At 44.2% G+C, this 18,023-nt stretch overlaps 2 protein-coding genes across 9 annotated transcripts in view; one reads left to right on the plus strand and one right to left on the minus strand.

Annotated features, from left to right (window-relative positions):
- Positions 1-16,583, minus strand: part of KCTD19 (potassium channel tetramerization domain containing 19) — a 39,628-nt gene extending 23,045 nt beyond the window's left edge. For 2 of the 5 annotated variants that reach the window (XM_033218764.1, XM_033218763.1), the window contains exons 1-2: positions 16,434-16,583; positions 9,891-10,187 (exon numbers count right to left, since the gene is read on the minus strand). In XM_033218764.1, coding sequence (XP_033074655.1) covers positions 9,891-10,187; positions 16,434-16,436 — 300 coding nt within the window. In that variant the 5' untranslated portion in view covers positions 16,437-16,583. Of the gene's footprint in view, positions 1-9,890; positions 10,188-15,081; positions 15,223-15,308; positions 15,343-16,350 lie in introns of those variants that run through there. The other 3 variants (XM_033218765.1, XM_033218766.1, XM_033218768.1) reach the window with 3 other exon arrangements.
- Positions 16,562-18,023, plus strand: part of LRRC36 (leucine rich repeat containing 36) — a 60,026-nt gene continuing 58,564 nt past the window's right edge. For 2 of the 4 annotated variants that reach the window (XM_033218773.1, XM_033218774.1), the window contains exon 1: positions 16,586-16,673. In XM_033218773.1, coding sequence (XP_033074664.1) covers positions 16,604-16,673 — 70 coding nt within the window. In that variant the 5' untranslated portion in view covers positions 16,586-16,603. Of the gene's footprint in view, positions 16,674-16,709; positions 16,789-18,023 lie in introns of those variants that run through there. The other 2 variants (XM_033218772.1, XM_033218775.1) reach the window with 2 other exon arrangements.

Below are 18,023 nucleotides of genomic sequence, written 5' to 3' on the forward strand. Positions count from 1 at the left end.
GCTTGGGGGAACTTGCAAATCCCTGACTGCCTTGTAAAGACAATGAGGGCCAGCACTGCTTTAAGCTCAAGGAAAGCAAGGCTGGTAGAACAAAAAGATGTGCAGAACAGCTGCTGTCAGCCCCCAAAGCCAAACAAGACTCAGCTTTTTGCATTTCAAATGTACCTCTTCACTGCTGGCTCCAGTCCCCTCACTCTGCAGAAGTCATCTTGGGCATAGCATTGAGTGTGCTCTCAGCAGATATGTTGTTAAGCACATGCAAATGCCGGGTACTGTGAGAGGTGCTAGGTGTTTGTTTCATGAAAACATGAAAAGAGTACAGTCCAGTGAGGGAGAAAGACATATGAATACATGATCACAATAGAATTAGCACTGCTAGAACAGGGGAATTCAGTGTGTTATGAGAACAGAGAGACAATACTTAGGAAATGTCAGGATAGTCTTCCAGTGGGCCACATTCAGGCCAAATCTTTTTTTTTTTTTTTTTTCCGAGATGGAGTCTCGCTCTGTTGCCCAAGCTACAGTGCAGTGGCGCAATCTTGGCTCACCGCAATCTCCACCTCCCAGGTTCAAGCGATTCTCCTGCCTCAGCCTCCTAAGTAGCTGGGATTACAGTTGCCTGCCACCATGCCTGGCTAATTTTTGTATTTTTAGTAGAGATGGGGTTTCACCATCTTGGCCAAGTTGGTCTCAAACTCCTGACCTCAAGTGATCCACCTGCCTCAGCCTCCCAAAGAGTTGGGATTACAGGCGTGAGCCACCGCCCCTGGCTTAGGGCAAACCTTAAAAGGGGAGAAATCCAGGAAGAGGAAACAGCAAGTGAAAAGGTGTAGAGAGAAAGCATGTGGGGTGCTTGGGGTGTGGCTGAACTTCAAAGTGTGTGTGTGTGCATGTGTATGTGGCCTTGCCTGCATGTAGGTGTGTGTCTTTGCTGGGATATGAGCCAGCACAAGCAGATGGGCCAGCCTATGAGGAGCCCTGATGCCATGTCAAGGGGTTTGCATTTGAGTCATCCACTTACCCATACCACAGACAAGCTACACAGTTGGGATGAATATCTGCTACTTATGTCATCCTCTTCCTTTCCAAGATCACGGTCATAATCTCACATCATGAGTAATGGGAAATGTGAGACTGCCACTGGTCTATTTTCTTAAAAACATCATTTGTGTGATCAACATAAAATCTCCCTGGCTCCCTTGAGTACAAGGAATGAAGGCGTGTTTGGGTTGCTTGCTGGTAGCAGAATGCTCACAAGGGGAACAATTTAAATTTCCAAACAGAGAAGTCCCCAGAAGGTGTGAAAAAGAAAACATAAGTAGCATGTCCTGTCAACACATTGTCCTCAGTGGACTTCAGGGGGAAAGTAAAAGAGAATAGATAATTTGCCATGAACCTTAAACCCTGGTGAATGACCCTGAAGGGAAATTCCACACTCTGCAGCTATGACTCCCACCCAGGCTGATGGATGTGAAGGGCTCAGATCAGTTTACATTTAGGTGAAGTAGCCTTCCCAAATTACACAGGAAGTTCTAGGAGGCCCTGTGATATTAATGTGTGGACCTGTAATGTCTACTTTGTATTTCTCCTATAAACAATATACAGTATTCCAAAATATCCAGATTCATGGATTGACATACCAGCTTTTATGACTCCCAAATTTTTATCTCTAGGCCTAACTGTTTCCATGAATTTCAGACCTGTACATCCAGCGCCTCCTGTTTACCTTCCCTTGGATGGTTTTATTGCACTTTCATTGTCTGTCAAACTCAACATGTTTAGATCGTAACTTCTGATTTTCCTCCCTAAACCTGTGTACACATCCCTCAAAATCCACCATTCATCTGGTTGCTCAGGAAAGAAACAAAGGAGCTGTCCATTCTCTCTCACCCTACATTCAATTCATCAGCAAACCCTGTCAGTTCTACCAGCAAGACATATTCAGAGTGTGAACACCTCTAACACCACTATTACCACCATAGACCAAACCACCATCATCATTCATCTGGATACTGCAGGAGCCTCTTAACTGGTCTGTCCACTTCCTCTCTTGCTCTGCTGTAGTCTAGGCTGGGGGTCAGCAAGTTTTTTTCTGTAAAAGGTCTGACAGTAAATATTTTAGGCTTGGCTTTGCTAACCACATGGTTTCTGTCAACTCAACCACTCAGCTCTGTGTTATAGCTTGAGAGCAGCCGTAGACAACACATAAACAAATGAGCATAGCTGTATTCCAGTAAAACTTTATCAATGGCACTGAAATTTGATTTTTTTTTTTTTTTTTGAGACGGAGTCTTGCTCAGCCATCCAGGCTGGAGTGCAGTGGTGCAATTTCAGCTCACTGCAACCACCGTCTCCCGGGTTCAAGCAATTCTCCCATCTCAGCCTCCTGAGTAGCTGGGATTACAGGCACTTGCCATCATGCCCGGCTAATTTTTGTATTTTAGTAGAGATGGGGTTTCACTATGTTGGCTAGGCTGGTCTTGAACTCCTGACCTCAGGTGATCCGCTCGCCTTGGCCTCCCAAAGTGTTAGGATTACAGGCGTAAGCCACCATGCCCCGGCCTGAAATTTGAATTTCATATGATTTTTACATAGCACAAAATATTTTTGACTTTTTTTCAACCATCTAAAAATGTAAAACCCATTCTTAGCTCATGGGCTTTCTAAAAAAGGTAGTGGCTGAATTTCGTCCATGGGCTGTAGTTTGCAGATTCTTGATCTAAGGTTAAGCCAGCAGCCAATGATCTTTCTTTTTTTTTTTTGGAGATAGAGTCTCACTCTGCCGCCCAGGCTGGAGTGCAGTGGTGTGATCTTGGCTCACTGCAACCTCTGCCTCCTGGGTTCAAGCGATTCCCCTGCTTTAGCCTCCTGAGTAGCTGGGATTACAGGCGCGTGCCACCATGCCCAGCTAATTTTTGTATTTTTAGTAGAGACGGGGTTTCACCATGTTGGTCAGGCTGGCCGCCTCAGCCTCTCAAAGTGCTGGGATTACAGGCGTGAGCCACCGCACCCAGACTTTTTTTTTTTTTAAAGAGAAGGTCTTGCTCTGTCACCCCGGCTGGGATGCAGTGGTGAAATCTCGGCTTACTACAGCCTTGAACTCCTGGGCTCATGTGATCCTCCTGGCTTCAGCCTTCTGAGTAGCTGAGACTACCGGCACATGCTACCATGCCTGGCTAATTTTTCAATTTTTTTGTAGAGATGATGTCTCGTTATGTTGCCCAGGCTGGTCTCCAACTCCTGGCCTCAGGTGATCCTCCCACCTCAGCATCCCAAAGTGTTGAGATTACAGGTGTGAGCCACCATGCCCAGCCCCTCTCTCCGTCCCTCCCTCCCTCCTTCCCTTCTTTCTTTCTTTCTTCCTTCCTTCCTCCCTTCCTTCCTTTCTTCTCTCCCTTTCTCCCTCTGTCCCTCTCTCTCCCTCTTTCCTTCCCTCTCTCTTTCCTTTTCTTTCTTTCCTTTTCTTTCTTTCTTTCTTTTTCTTTCTTTCTTTCTTTCTTTCTTTCTTTCTTTCTTTCTTTCTTTCTCTTTTTCTTTCTTTCTTTCTCTTCCTTCCTTTCTGTTTCTCTTTCTTTTCGTTCTTTCATTCTTTCTTTTCTTCTTCATTGAGATATATTTCACATATTATAAAACTTACCCATTTAAAGCATGCAATTCAGTGGCTTTTAGTCTATTAACAGAATCAAGCAACCATCACCACAATCTATTTCAATATCCCTAAAAGAAACCCTTACCCATCAACAGTCACTGCTCATTCTCCATTCTCACTCATCCATCCTTCCTACTCTGAGCCCCAGCCCTAGGAAGCCACTTATCTACCTTCTGTCTCTATAAATGTGCCTGTTTTGCACATTTTAGATAAATGGAATCATATAATATGTGGTGCTATTTTATTTATTTGTTTGTTTGTTATAGAGATGGGGTTTCGTCATGTTGCCCAGGCTGGTCTTGAACTCCTAAGCTCAAGTGATCCATCCACCTCGGCCTCCCAAAGTGCTGGGATTATAGGCATGAGCCACCGCACCCAGCTGTGTCTATCTTCTACACACATAATCATACAATAGGACTGTTTCTTTCACTTAGCTGATTTTTTTTTCACTTAGCATTATATATATATATATATAGAGAGAGAGAGAGAGAGAGAGAGAGAGAGAAAGACAGGGTCTTGCTTTTGTCATTCAGGCTGGAACACAGTGGTGCAAACATGGTTCATTGCAGCCTTGACCTCCCTGGCTCAAGCGATCCTCCTGCCTCAGCCTCCCAAGTAGTTGGGACTATAGGCATGAGCCATCATGCCTAGCTAAATTTCTTTTTTAATTTTTTGTAGAGATGGAGTCTCACTTTGCTGCCCAGGCTGGTCTCGAACTTCTGGCTCCAAGCAATCCTCCCACCTAACCCTCCAAAAGCTACCTATAACATTTAGAATAAATCCTGTGTCTTCACCATGGCTTTCAAGGTTCTGCAAGATCTGGCTTACTCTGACCTCACTGTCAACCTTTGACATCTCCCTACCTCTCACTGTACTTTACAATGGCCTCCAAGTGGGCCAAAGAGTCACTATAACCTCAGGGTATTAGTGTTTAACTATTCCTTTTTTTTTTTTTTTGAGATAGTCTCACTCTGTTGTCTAGGCTGGAGTGCAGTGGCGCAATCTCAGCTCCCTGCAACCTCCACATCCTGGATTCAAGTGATACTCCTGTCTTAGCCTCCAGAGCAGCTAGGATTACAGGCATGAGCCACCATGTCCAGCTAATTTTTTGTGTTTTGTTTGTTTGTTTGTTTGTTTTTGAGATGGAGTCTTGCTCTGTTGCCCAGGCTGAAGTGCAGTGGCACGATCTCGGCTCACTGTAACCTCCACCTCCCGGGTTCAAGCGATTCTTCTGCCTCAGCCTCCCGAGTAGCTGGGATTATAGGCGTGCGACACCATGCCTGGCTAATTTTTGTATTTTTAGTTGAGATGGGGTTTCACCATGTTGGCCAGGCTGGTCTTGAACTCCTGACCTCGTGATCACCCGCCTCAGCCTCCCAAAGTGCTGGGATTACAGGCGTGAGCCACCGCGCCCAGCTGCTTTTTTTGTTTTTTTTTTTTTAGCAGAGATGGGGTTTTTCTATGTTGGCCAGGCTGGTCTCCAACCCTGGCCTCAAGTGATCTACCCACCTCGGACTCCCAAAGTGCTGGGATTATAGGTGTGAGCCACCGCGTCTGGCCTAACTATTCCTAATGTCTGTAAGTTCTTTCCCTAGATACCTGCATGCCTTACCCCTTTGCCCCTTTTTCATTCAGATTTCTGCTCAAATGTTGCCTTGTCAATGAGGCCTGCCTGATCACTGTTTTCTTATTTAAGTATTTATTGACAAGGTCTAGCTCTGTCACCCTGGCCAAAGTGCAGTGGTGCAATTACGGCTCACTGTGGCCTCAAACTCCTGGGCTCAAGCAATCCTCCCACCTCAGTCTCCTGAGTAGCTGGGACCACAGGCATGCACCATCACGTCTGGCTAATTAAAATTTTTTTTTTTTTTTTTTGTAGAGACAGGATTTTGCCATGTTGCCCAGGCTGGTCTTGTCCTGGACTCAAGAGATCCTCCTGCCTCTGCCTCCCAGAGTGTTGTGATTGCAGGTGTGAGACACCATGCCCAGCCTCTGATCACTCAGTATAGGAGTCACTTCCCTGGCTCCAGTCACTCGCTATCCCCTTACCCTTCTTGCTGCATACTACCCATCTGAATATTAAAAGACAAGCAGATTCGATGTAAATGTTTTATTCTTTCAACTAAGTTCTAGTACTATAAGGACAGTAAAACAATGATATACTGGGGAAAATGTAGCAATATACATTTGCTTAAAAGACTGATTGAATAAGCAAAAACTACAAAAAAAAAAAAAGAAAAAAGAAAATCATATAAACACAATCTGAAATTCCAAGAAGTCCTGGAATACAGAAATGCCCTCCTCCTTCATTACACAGGAAGCACTGTTTTAATTGTTTTCATAGCATATATCTCTACCTGACATTGTACAGCTATAGGGTTCACTCCTGTATCTCCAGAACTTGGTGTAAGTTTGGTGCTCAATATACAATAAGACACTAATAAGCATCAAGTGTATCCTTTGGAGGCCACAACTATGGGCTACGGGTGGGGGTTGGGTGGGCAGGTGGAGTGGGGGATGTGGGGAATGGGGAGGGGTGGAGAGCAGAGCAGCAGCATGAGCCTGGGTGCCTGTCCTCCAGAAGCTTCCCATCTTGTGCTGATTGTTGGTCATTCTACATGGCTTTCCATCAAAGCCTACTATGTCACAGATAATTCTGAGTAGAATATGCATTTGTTGAGTGCATGGGAACCTTAGTTAGCAGGAGGAAAAGTCCCATTTTTATTGTTAGGGGCTAAATCTGAAAGACACTGTGGTAACGAGTACTAACAGTTTAGAACAGTTTAGATATATGCTGCCCAATATGGTAGTCACTAGCCACGTATGATTATTGACTACTTGAAATGTGACAGTCTGAGACCCAGCATGGTGGCTCACATCTGTAATCCCAGTAATTTGGGAGGCCGAGGTGGGCAGATTGCTTGAGGCCAGGAGTTTGAGACCAGCCTGGCCAACATAACAAAACCCCATCTCCACTAAAAATACAAACATTAGCCGGGCGTGGTGCTGCACACCTGTATTCCCAGCTACTTGGGAGGCCGAGGCATGAGAATCTCTTGAATAGGAAACGGAGGTTGCAGTGAGCCAAGATAGCACCACTGCACTCTCGCCTGGGCGACAGAGTGAGACTCTGTCTCAAAAAAAAAAAAAAAGAAAGAAGTGTGACAGTCTGAATCTGAGATGTGCTGTAAGTATAAAACACATAACGGATTTTGAACGCAGTACAAAGAATGTAAAATTTCTCAATTTCTAAATATTGATTACATGTTGAAATAACACTGAATATATTTAATAATACTTTGAATACATAGTTAATATTTTGAGTATAATAATATATTATTAAATTGACATCATCTGTTTCTTTTTACTGTTTTAGATGCAGCTGTAGAAAATTTAAAATTACATAAGTGGTTCACAGACAAGGCTCACATTATATTTTTATTGGATCATCCTATGTTTTCCCCAAAGCCCACAGGAATAATGCCTGGAACCCAGAATGCTCTTCATAAATATTGGGTGAACGCATTAAGTTGGGCTGCCTGAGTAGGGTCTAAAGACTAAGAATTGGCAAACTCCAATTTCTCCAAGCAAAGTGTTTGCTCATTTAGTAAAAAATCTGAGTATCTGATAGGTCTTAGCAGTGGGAAAGTGGTGGAAATGTGTGAAGCTGTTGATTAGCTTGAGGCGACTGTTGGTTCCCAGCTGTATTTACACTGTGCTTCAAGAAATAAACACCATTAAAGTTGGGCCAACTCAAATTTTTATTTCTTTGAAAACACCATTTCCAAAGTGTAAGCACTTGTTTTACAGTCTTTTTTAGGGAGGCAGATCCACGTGATTCTTCAAATACTTCTACTCCTCACACAACGTGGAACTTTGGAATTGGACCAACCCATTGGCTTCTGAGGTGCAGCCTCCCATTTAGAAGCTGCCTGTGGCTGGACACAGTGGCTCATGCCTGTAATCTCAGCACTTTGGGAGGCCAAGGCGGGCGGATCACTTAAGCTCAGGAGTTCAAGACTAGCCTGGCCAACATGGTGAAACCCTGTCTCTACTGAAAACACAAAAATTAGCCGGGTGTGGTGGCACAAGCCTGTAATCCCATCACTTGAAGGCTTAGGAAGGAGAATTGCTTGAACTCAGGAGGCGGAGGTTGCAGTGAGCCGAGATAGCGCCATTGCACTCCAGCCTGAGACAGAGCAAGATTCTATCTCAAAAAAAAAAAAAAAAAAAGCTGCTTCCTTGATATATTTTGTTTCAATTTGGGAAGTGAAGACAGCAAAGGGGTTAAAGGGCTTAATACACTGTACAATAGGCTTGTATTCTTTAAAATGTTCTTTAAAAAATTGCCTTGATCTCTGATTTTCTTCAATAAAGCAAGTTACTCCCTCCCTTCTACCTCAAAATGATGCCTTGGCATAGAGTCATCAGCAATCCTGTCATGACAGGCCATTTAAGTGGTTTTGAAGCCACTTGTAAACAATTCTAGTACTCCATTCCTGGGGCAGTTGGAAAAAAACAATTAAATTCAAGAAGGTAGCTTGAAAAAGAAAAAGAAAAAAAAAAAATACAGCAACTTGCCTGGGAATATATTAAGAATTTTTAGGCGAGGCGCGGTGGTTCACGCCTATAATCCCAGCACTTTGGGAGGCTGAGGTGGGTCGATAACCTGGGGTCAGGAGTTTGAGACCAGCCTGGCCAACACGGTGAAACGCCATCTCTACTAAAAATACAAAAATTAGCTGGGTGTGGTGGCAGGTGCCTGTAATCTCAGCTATTCAGGAGGCTGAGGCAGGAGAATCACTTGAACCTAGGAGGCGGAGGTTGCAGTGAGCCGAGATTGCACCATTGCACTCCAGCCTGGGTTACAAGAGTAAAACTCCATCTCAAAGAAAAAAAAAAGAATTTCTGATTTCCAAATATAGAATGACTTTTAAGAGAAAACACTGAATTATTTAGTAAGAAGCATCCATAAAAACATGCACTATGAAATGTTCTCATTCCTCTATGGCCCAGATACGCATGGTCTATTTCAATTTTCTTCTAAAAAGTGTTGAGGTACAGTTGGTGGTTCGCTGAGCTACACTGCAGCTTGTCGGGTTAGTGCTGATAGAGATGGAATAAACAACTTGTACAGATGGTAGGATTAATACGGAGGATGGTCAATGGTCCTTCCCAGTTGTAATATTTAGTTCTTCCAGTTTAAAAAGAATTGTTCAAAAACTACTGAATAAACTACTTAAGATCAGTCACAGAAATGATTTCTGTGGCTTGGAGAAAAATTAGGAAGGAAAGGTAATGTTTTTTGGCAGTACTTTAATGGTTTATAAGTAAAGGTATTTAAAGCTCTTAATAATAATAATAAAGTTTCTTGGAAGACAAAGAAGTGATGGTAAAGGAAAGATTCTGCAGAACTTGTTTTTTTTTTTTTGTCTCTCTCTTGACATTTGGCCCAAGATGAGAACTTTTTGCTTTGCTGTAGATGCATCTTGTGTACTTAACAGGCACAATGAGAGGTGATATTCTTGATAAATCTTTTAGATTTTAAATCTCAGACATGATGTACATAGCAAATCCTAAAATGTCTAAAGTGTTCTCCTTTTAAGATTCAAAAAACAAAAACAAGAAGCAGCTTAATACAGGATTTTCAAGAGCCAGGGGCACCCTCTCAGTGGATAGTAAATCCCATTCTGGGTCCATGGTGGCTGCTAGTATAACTAAAGCACAGTTGGGATGAAATCATTTATTAAGAACATGTAGGCTGGGTGTGGTGGCTCATGCCTGTAATCCCAGCTCTTAGGGAGGCCAAGGGAGCACTAAAGGAGGCCAATTAGAGAGGATAACTTGAGCCCAGGAGTTCAAGACCAATCTGGGCAACACGGAAAGGATTGGTGGGGCATGGTGGCATGCACCTGTGTTCCCAGCTACTCAGAGGGACTGAGGTGGGAGGCGGGAAGATCCTTTGGGCTTGGGAGGTGGAGATTGCTGTGAGCTGTGATTGCAACAGACACCGTGTCTCAAAAAAACAAAAGCAGGTAATTTCAGTGTATTGTTTTTTACTTTTTTTTTCCTTTTTACTCACCCCTATACTAATGAGGAAAGTATTTATTACTTTAACACACTTATTACATTTACCCATTAAGAGGGTCATCTCAGCAACCAATATATAACAGGAAACAACATTTAGTGATGTAAAGCCACGTTACTGATCCACCACTCCCAGAAAACAAGAGCATCTTACCTGCAGCAAAGGCATCAGCTGCAAACCCAATGCTTGCTCATACAGCAAGTTCAGTTCTGCACAATTGGAGAAGGAGAGTTTGGAGGTGTAGAGGTAATAGTGCACGTGCCTAAATGTGGAACCATCTCTGTCGATAAATAGCCTCTGGCTTTCTGAAGAAGTCAAGGCTGAAGCCTCTTTCCACAGCAGGGAGTCTGGAAACTGAGAGAGTTTGCTTCTGGGAATCGAGAAATGCCAGCCCCCTACGTTGAAATGAAACAAGTCCTCTGATGATTCATGAGACATGCCAAACTCCTCCTAAAGGGGGAATGAAAAAGAGATCTACGCAAGAAAAAGAAGTAAAAAGGCATCCAGATTGAAAAGGTAGAAATAAACTATCTCTGTTTGCTGATGACATGATCTTGTATATAAAAAATCCTAAGGAATTCACCAGAAAACTATCAGAAATGAGTCCAGGCCAGGCATGGTGGTTCACACCTGTAATCCAAACACTTCGGGAGCCTGAACTGGGAAGATGGCTTGAGACCAGGAGTTTGAGGCTGCAGTGAGTTATGATTGTAACACTGTATTCTGGCCTAACAGAGCAAGATCCTGTCTCAAAAAAGAAAAACAAACAAAACAAACAACAACAACACAAAAAATGAGCCCAAAAAGTTTGAAAGATGCAGAGCAATATTAAAAAATGTTGTATTTTTATACTTTAGTAATGAACAATCTGAAAGTGAAATTAAGAAAACAATTCAATTCCATTTACAATAGCATCAAAAATAACATACTTAGGAATAAATTTAACAAAAGAATGAAATACATGTACACTGAAAACTTCAAAACATTGTGAAAATTTAAAAGACCTAAATAAATGAAAAAATATTTGATGCTCATGGATTGGAAGATTTAATATCGTTAAGATGATAATAGTCTCCCAATTGATTTACAAATTCAACACAGTCTCTGTGAAAATCATGACTTTTTGCAAAAATTGAAAAGCTGATGCTAAAATTCATATGAACATACAAGGGACCCGGAATAGCTACAACAGTCTTGAAAAAAGGAGAACAATGCTTAATAAGTCACATTTCCCACTTTTTTTTTTTTTTTTGTAAAGGCAGACTGCCACATGCAGTGCCTCATTAGGATGTGTCTGAAGTCTTGGAAGCTTGACTACCCTACGTGCTCCTACAATGGACCTTGAGAACTTGTTTGGAGGTTCTAGCTAAGAAGAGCAGATACTTGTATACCCTTGACTGAAGACTGGTCCTCCTTTATTGGGGATGGTCGTCCTCTTTGACTGAGCACGCAGCTTCAGGAGGGATGCACATGGAGCAGTGAGGGAAGAAGGGGACACCCACCTAGCCAGCCAGATCAGCCAAATCAACCCTGGCAATCAATGAAGTGACAGATGTCGCAGCCAGATCGCCCTCACATCCCCTACTTTTAAAACTTATTATAGGCCGGGCGGGGTGGCTCATGCCTGTAATCCCAGCACTTTGGGAGACCGAGGCGAGCAGATCACGAGGTCAGGAGATCATGACCATCCTGGCTAACATGGTGAAACTCCATCTCTACTAAAAATACAAAAAAACTGGCCGGGCATGGTGGCAGGCGCCTGTAGTCCCAGCTACTCAGGAGGCTGAGACAGGAGAATGGCATGAACCCGGGAGGCGGAGCTTGCAGTGAGCCGAGATTGCGCCACTGCACTGTAGCCTGGGCGACAGAGCAAGACTCCGTCTCAAAAAAAAAAAAAAAAAAACTTATTACAAAGCTAGATCAAGACAGTGTGCTACTGGCATAAGGATAAATATAAAGATAAGTGGAATAGAATTGAGAGTACAGAATAAAACCCTTACATTTATGATCAATTGAATTTTGATAAACGATTCAAGATGATTCAATGGATAAAGAATAGTCCTTATAAAAAGTGGTACTGGGACAACTGCCTATCCATATGCATAAAATATAATAACAATAATAATAAAGTTGGACACCTACCTCACCCCACAGACAAAAATTAGCTCCAAGTGAAACACAGACTTAAAACTATAAAATCCTTTTTAACCCACAGATATGGAACAAAATATTTGCAAATCATTTGTCTGATAAAGAATTTGTTTTTAGAATATATAAAGAAGTCATAAGCTGAATAATAAAAAGACAACCAAATTCGAAAATTGGCCAAGCATCTAAATAGACATTTCTCCAAAGAATATATACAAATGACCAATAGCACGAAAAAAGATGCTCAACATCCTTAGTCATCAGAGAAATGCAAATCAAAACCCACAACAAAATGCTACTTCACACTCATTAGTATGGCTAGAATGAAAACAATAGATAATAACAAGTGTTGACTAAGAAACCAGGACCCCCATGCACTGCTGGTGGAGGTGTAAAATGGTGCAGGCACTTTGGAAAACAGTTTGGTGAGTCCTGAAAACGTTAAACATGGAGTTATTCTACTATGAGCCAGCAATTCCACTCCTAGGTGTGCACTTAAGAGAAATAAAGACGTATGTCCATACCAAAATTTCTTTTTTTTTTTTTTTGAGACCAAGTCTCGCTCTGTCACCCAGGCTGGGGTGCAGTGGCCGGATCTCAGCTCACTGCAAGCTCTGCCTCCCGGGTTCACGCCATTCTCCTGCCTCAGCCTCCTGAGTAGCTGGGACTACAGGCACCTGCCACCTCGCCCGGCTAGTTTTTTGTACTTTTTTTTTAGTAGAGATAGGGTTTCACCGTGTTAGCCAGGATGGTCTCGATCTGCTAACCTCGTGATCCGCCCGTCTCGGCCTCCCAAAGTGCTGGGATTACAGGCTTGAGCCACCGCACCCGGCCCCACACCAAAATTTCTAGACTAATGTTCATAGAACATAATAGCCAAAAGGCGGGAATAAACCTAATGTCCATCAACTGACAGATGAGTAAACAAAATGTAGTGTATCCATAAATGGAATATTGTTTGTCAATAAGAAGGAATGGGATGAACATGGTGGCTCGTGCTTGTAATCCCAGTACTTTGGGAGACTGAGGCAGGAGATTCGCTTGAGCCCAGGCGTTTGAGGCTGCAGTGAGCTGTGATCATGCCATTGTACTCCTGCCCGGGTGACAGAGGGAGGCACATCTCTAAAAAAATGAAAAATAAAAAGGAATGAGGTACTGATACATGATAACAACATGGATGAAACTTGAAACATTATGCCAAGGGAAAGAAGCCAAACACAAAAAATCACATATGATTCCATCCACATGCAGTGTGCAGACAACGCAAATTTTAGAGATAGAAAATAGATTAATGGTTGCCTAGGGCTGGAGAGGCTATGGGGAGATGGGATGTGACTACTAATGAGAATGGGATTTCTTTTGGAGATGGTGAAAACGTTCTAAAATTGATTGTGATGACAGTTGCTCAACTCTGAACATACTAAAACCCACTGAATTGTACATATTAAAATGTGTGAATTATAAGGTATGTGAATTATATCTCAATAAATCTGTTAAAAAAAAAATAGATGAGGTACTGTCCATTCTATGGAACACATGCAGAACTCTCTTGGGATCTTATCTGCAGAGACATTACATTACTGGGGGATGAATGCTGTAGATACCTTTTCATATATACAAAGGCAGCAAAGATCACTAACCTTCCTCAGCTCATTGTTAAAAGTTTAAGGTCGGCCGGGTGCGGTGGCTCAAGCCTGTAATCCCAGCACTTTGGGAGGCCGAGACGGGCGGATCACGAGGTCAGGAGATCGAGACCATCCTGGCTAATACGGTGAAACCCCGTCTCTACTAAAAAATACAAGAAAACTAGCCGGGCGAGGTGGCGAGTGCCTGTAGTCTAAGCTACTGGGGAGGCTGAGGCAGGAGAATGGCGTGAACCCGGGGGGCGGAGCTTGCAGTGAGCTGAGATCCGGCCACTGCACTCCAGCCAGGGCGACAGAGCAAGACTCCGTCTCAAAAAAAAAAAAAAAAAAAAAAAAAGTTTAAGGTCATCTGTACATCTGTTGGACGAGGCTGTTGAAAAAAAAATGTTTTTTTTTTTTTTTTTTGAGACGGAGTCTCGCTCTGTTGCCCAGGCTGGAGTGCAGTGGCTGGATCTCAGCTTACTGCAAGCTCCGCCTCCCGGGCTTACACCATTCTCCTGCCTCAGCCTCCAGAGTAGCTGGGACTACAGGCGCCCGCCACCGCGCCCTGCTAGTTTTTTTGTATTTTTTAGTAGCGACGGGATTTCACCATGTTAGCCAGGATGGTCTCGATCTCCTGACCTCATGATCCGCCCGTCTCGGCCTCCCAAAGTGCTGGGATTACAGGCTTGAAGCACCGCACCCGGCCGAAAAAAATATTTTAAGGTCATCTATTTATAAGTAAATTGTCTTCTTTGCTTCAAGATGACCTAGTTTGTCAATATGATGGAAAAGTAGAGAGCCATCAAACATACAAACCATCCATATCAAATTTTAAAATAAAGGGCACTACCCTTGTAAAAACATTTTTTAAAGGATAGTAAATAGTATATAGAATTTTACCTAAAAAGAACCATAAAACAACATCAAATTCTAATTAAAAATTATGCATGCTGAAGTGATGGGACTGCAATGTACTGATACCTTCAATTTATCTTGAGATGAATTTTAAAAAGACAGATTGATGGATAGATAGGATTGCTAGATGGACATGTAATAAAACAAATATGAGCAAAATGTTGATTGTAGAATGTAGGTGGTGGATATATGGTGCTCACTGTACAATTCTTTCAATCTTTCTGAATGTTTATAAAATTGCATTAAGACGTTCGTGGGTGAAAAAGAGTGTTAAAGTACAAGGTGATTACTTAAGAAAGGAAAAGCTCCCTGCTCCAGAAAGAACCTGCATTTCCTATTCTGACAGCTGAGGAAAGAAAATAAATGCATGTAAGAAAGAATGGGATGCGGTTCATCTCTCCCACAGCAAGCCTAGTCTAAATATTCAGACATAAAGAAGAGCAATTATATATGCCACATTTGAGACTAGAAGAGTTCAAGGGGGTATTAAGATGACAAATTGTGAAATGACTGCATAACTGACAGAAGCAGAGCCAGAAAAATCAGTCTAATGAGCTAACCTAGGACTCTAAGTCCCAGCCCTTCTAAAAGCCCTTCTACAAGTTCATGTTCAGGAAAAGGCTGAACATGACAAATGGAGTGACTAAGGGTCCCACCTAGACCAGAAAGCATAAATATGCAAGGAAGGACTCTTGATTCTGCTTGCTGTTCTCCTTAAAGGTGGCTGAGAGCTCAGTGGGGGTGCTCAGAGTGTGCTGCAGATGTTGGATGCCAAAGAAAACCTGCTCCTGGCAGGTGATCCCCAGTTCAGTTCTGGTCTCAGTTCCTCTTTTCTTGTTAAGAATAGGGTGTGACAAGAGGGTCCTGGCTCCTTCTTACATACATGTCCCATCCACAGGTGGGCTCTCAAGAAGTGCCTGTTGGAGTAAGGGTAGGGGTTAGGGATGCAGCTGTTCTTTCCCAAAGACTGCTCAGGGGCTGCTTAGTGCAGAGCTATCCCAGTCTGGGGACAGCCCTCAGTCACAGGCAAGGTTAGGGGGACCTGTGGTGCTTGAAAGACAAAAGGCTTCTTGCCAGACTGACTTCAGGAAACGGGATAGCCCTAAAGCAGTCATCCCCACCCCATTACAAAGAGCTTCTCTCTTTCCCACGCTGATCCCTCTACCCCAAAGAAGCTCCGTCCAAGTAAATTGCTTATCATCATTATTATTATTATTATTATTATTATTATTGTGTTTTTTTGAGACAAGGTCTGGCTCTGTCACCCAGGTTGCCCAGGCTGGAGTGCAGTGGTGCAATCTCGGTTCACTGCAACCTCCACCTCCCGGGTTCAAGCAATTCTCCTGCCTCAGCCTCCTGAGTAGCTGGGACTGCAGGCCGTGCCACCACGCCCAACTAATTTTTGTATTTTTAGTAGAGATAGGGTTTCACCATCTTGGCCAGGCTGGTCTTGAACTCCTGACCTCGGGTGATCTGCCCACCTTGGCCTCCCAAAGTGCTGAGATTACAGGCGTGAGCCACCGCGCCCACCCCGTCCAACTCAATTTCTAGAGCTAGAACCTCCTCATACTCTGAAGACAGGACCACAACTCCTTAGAGCCAGGATTCCCAGCCTTTCAGATCTGGAGCTCCCCATTATGCCTCAGAGTTCTGTCCCCACGCTCCAGTCCTTCAGATCGGGATCCCCCCTTCACACACAACCTTGCCTTGCCCCAGAGTCAGCATCCCCCAGCGCTGAGATGCGAAGACCACCCCGTCAAAGGGGCACACCCCCAGCCCTCAGACCCGGAGTTCCCCACATCCTCAGAGCCAGAACACTTCATCCCTCAAGACCGCGTTCTTCTAACTCCTCAGAGACAGCCCCCCAAATCCTTCCCAGGTGGAGGCCCCTCCCTCTCCTCCGTTCCCCAGACCAGGTCTCGGACCATGTAGCCCTAATCCTTGGCCACAACGTCCCCCATTTGCCGCTTTGGTGCTTTTGGCGGCCCCGCCAGGGCGGGCTCCGTACCATGGTCACGGCTTCAGCTGCAGGCCAACGGGCTTGTGACCCGGCCAATAACGGCTCCCGGGGTCGCGGCGGCGGCGCGCGGGAGGTGGGGGTTGGGGGCGTGGCAGTGGGCGGGACCTGGCGTGCGCCGGGTGTTCTCGCGGGCGGCGGCAGGTGAGCGGCGGGAAGAGATGGCGGAGCAGTGGGAGCTGAACGAGGAAGGCATCCGCCGCCTGGGGGCGCTGACGCTGGAGCAGCCGGGTAGGGTCTGGCCGGGAGGTTGTGGACCGGGAACATAGGGTCAGAAGCTGTGGAAAGAGAACTGAGGTGGAAGCAGGGGAACCTGAGATAGAGGAGAGAGAACCACAGAGAAGCGGTACCTGAGGCTGAGCGGGGCGGTGGGTAACTTGAGGCAGAAGGTTAGAGGGAGGTGGAGGAACTGAAGTAACCGGGGAGTGTGGGGCAGAGCCCGAGGAGTTGAGAGAGAAGAGGGGAGTGTGAAGTAGGGAAGGAGAAACAAGGTTAACAGGGGACCCTGCGGCAGGTGACAGAACTGCCGGGGGCGGTGGCTCACCCCTGTAATCCCAGCACTTTGGGAGGCGGAGGCGGGTGGATCACCTGAGCCTGGCCAACATGGTGAAACCCCGTCTCTACTAAAATACAAAAATTAGCCGGGCATGGTGGCTTATGTCTGTAATCCCAGCTACTCGGGAGGCTGAGGCAGGAAAATCGCTTGAACCCGCGAGGCAGAGGTTGCAGTGAGCCGAGATCGCACCACTGCACTGCAGCCTGGGCGACAGAGAGACTCCGTCTCAAAAATAAATAAATAAATAAATAAATAAATAATAAAATTCCTATTAGACATCCAAGTATAGGATACCTAGTAGGCAGTTGGATATATGGGTCTGGACCTCAGAGGAGAGGTCAGAGTTAGAGATGTAAATTTTGGAGACATTAGCAATAGGTGGTATTTAAAGCCACGGGAGTGGATGAACTCAGCTAAGGAGAGAATGTCGATGGAGAAGTGAAAGAAAGCTTAAGACTCAACCTTGGAATATTTCAGTGTTTAGAGGTTGAAAAGAGGAAGAATGTGGTATCTTGGAATTTGAGAAGGGGTAGTGTATGGTAACAGCAATGGCCAACTATGCCAAATGCTATTGACAGGCTGAGCAACTTAAATGCAGAGTGTCTGTTAGATTTAGCAACACCTAACTAACTGGTGACCTTGACAGAGGGAGTTTTGGGAGAGTGGGGAGGAGGGAAACCAGATGGAGTGGGATGAAAAAGGGAATGATATTTGAGGGGAAGAGACAGTGAAAGTAAGAACTTTTGCTGAAAATTTTAGCTGTAAAAGAGACTACAGAAATGGATGGTAGCTGAAGTGTATGATGTGCAGTCAAGAACAGTTATGACAAAGCAGGATATATTAGAGCATGTCAGTAGTCTAATGATTAATTATTTGGTACAGAGGGGAAAATATGTAATTATTTACTCATTTTGACTGTTAAATAATTCAATTAATTTATTCTGTGGGTAATATAATAATTGTACAGTGAGAAGAAAGTCTTGACTCCCCCATCCCCGTCTCATAGGCCTACTTCCCCTTCCTAA

This window comes from Trachypithecus francoisi, unplaced genomic scaffold (assembly GCF_009764315.1).
Source record: "Trachypithecus francoisi isolate TF-2019V2 unplaced genomic scaffold, Tfra_2.0 Lachesis_group10, whole genome shotgun sequence".
NCBI classification, from domain to species: Eukaryota; Metazoa; Chordata; class Mammalia; order Primates; family Cercopithecidae; genus Trachypithecus; species Trachypithecus francoisi.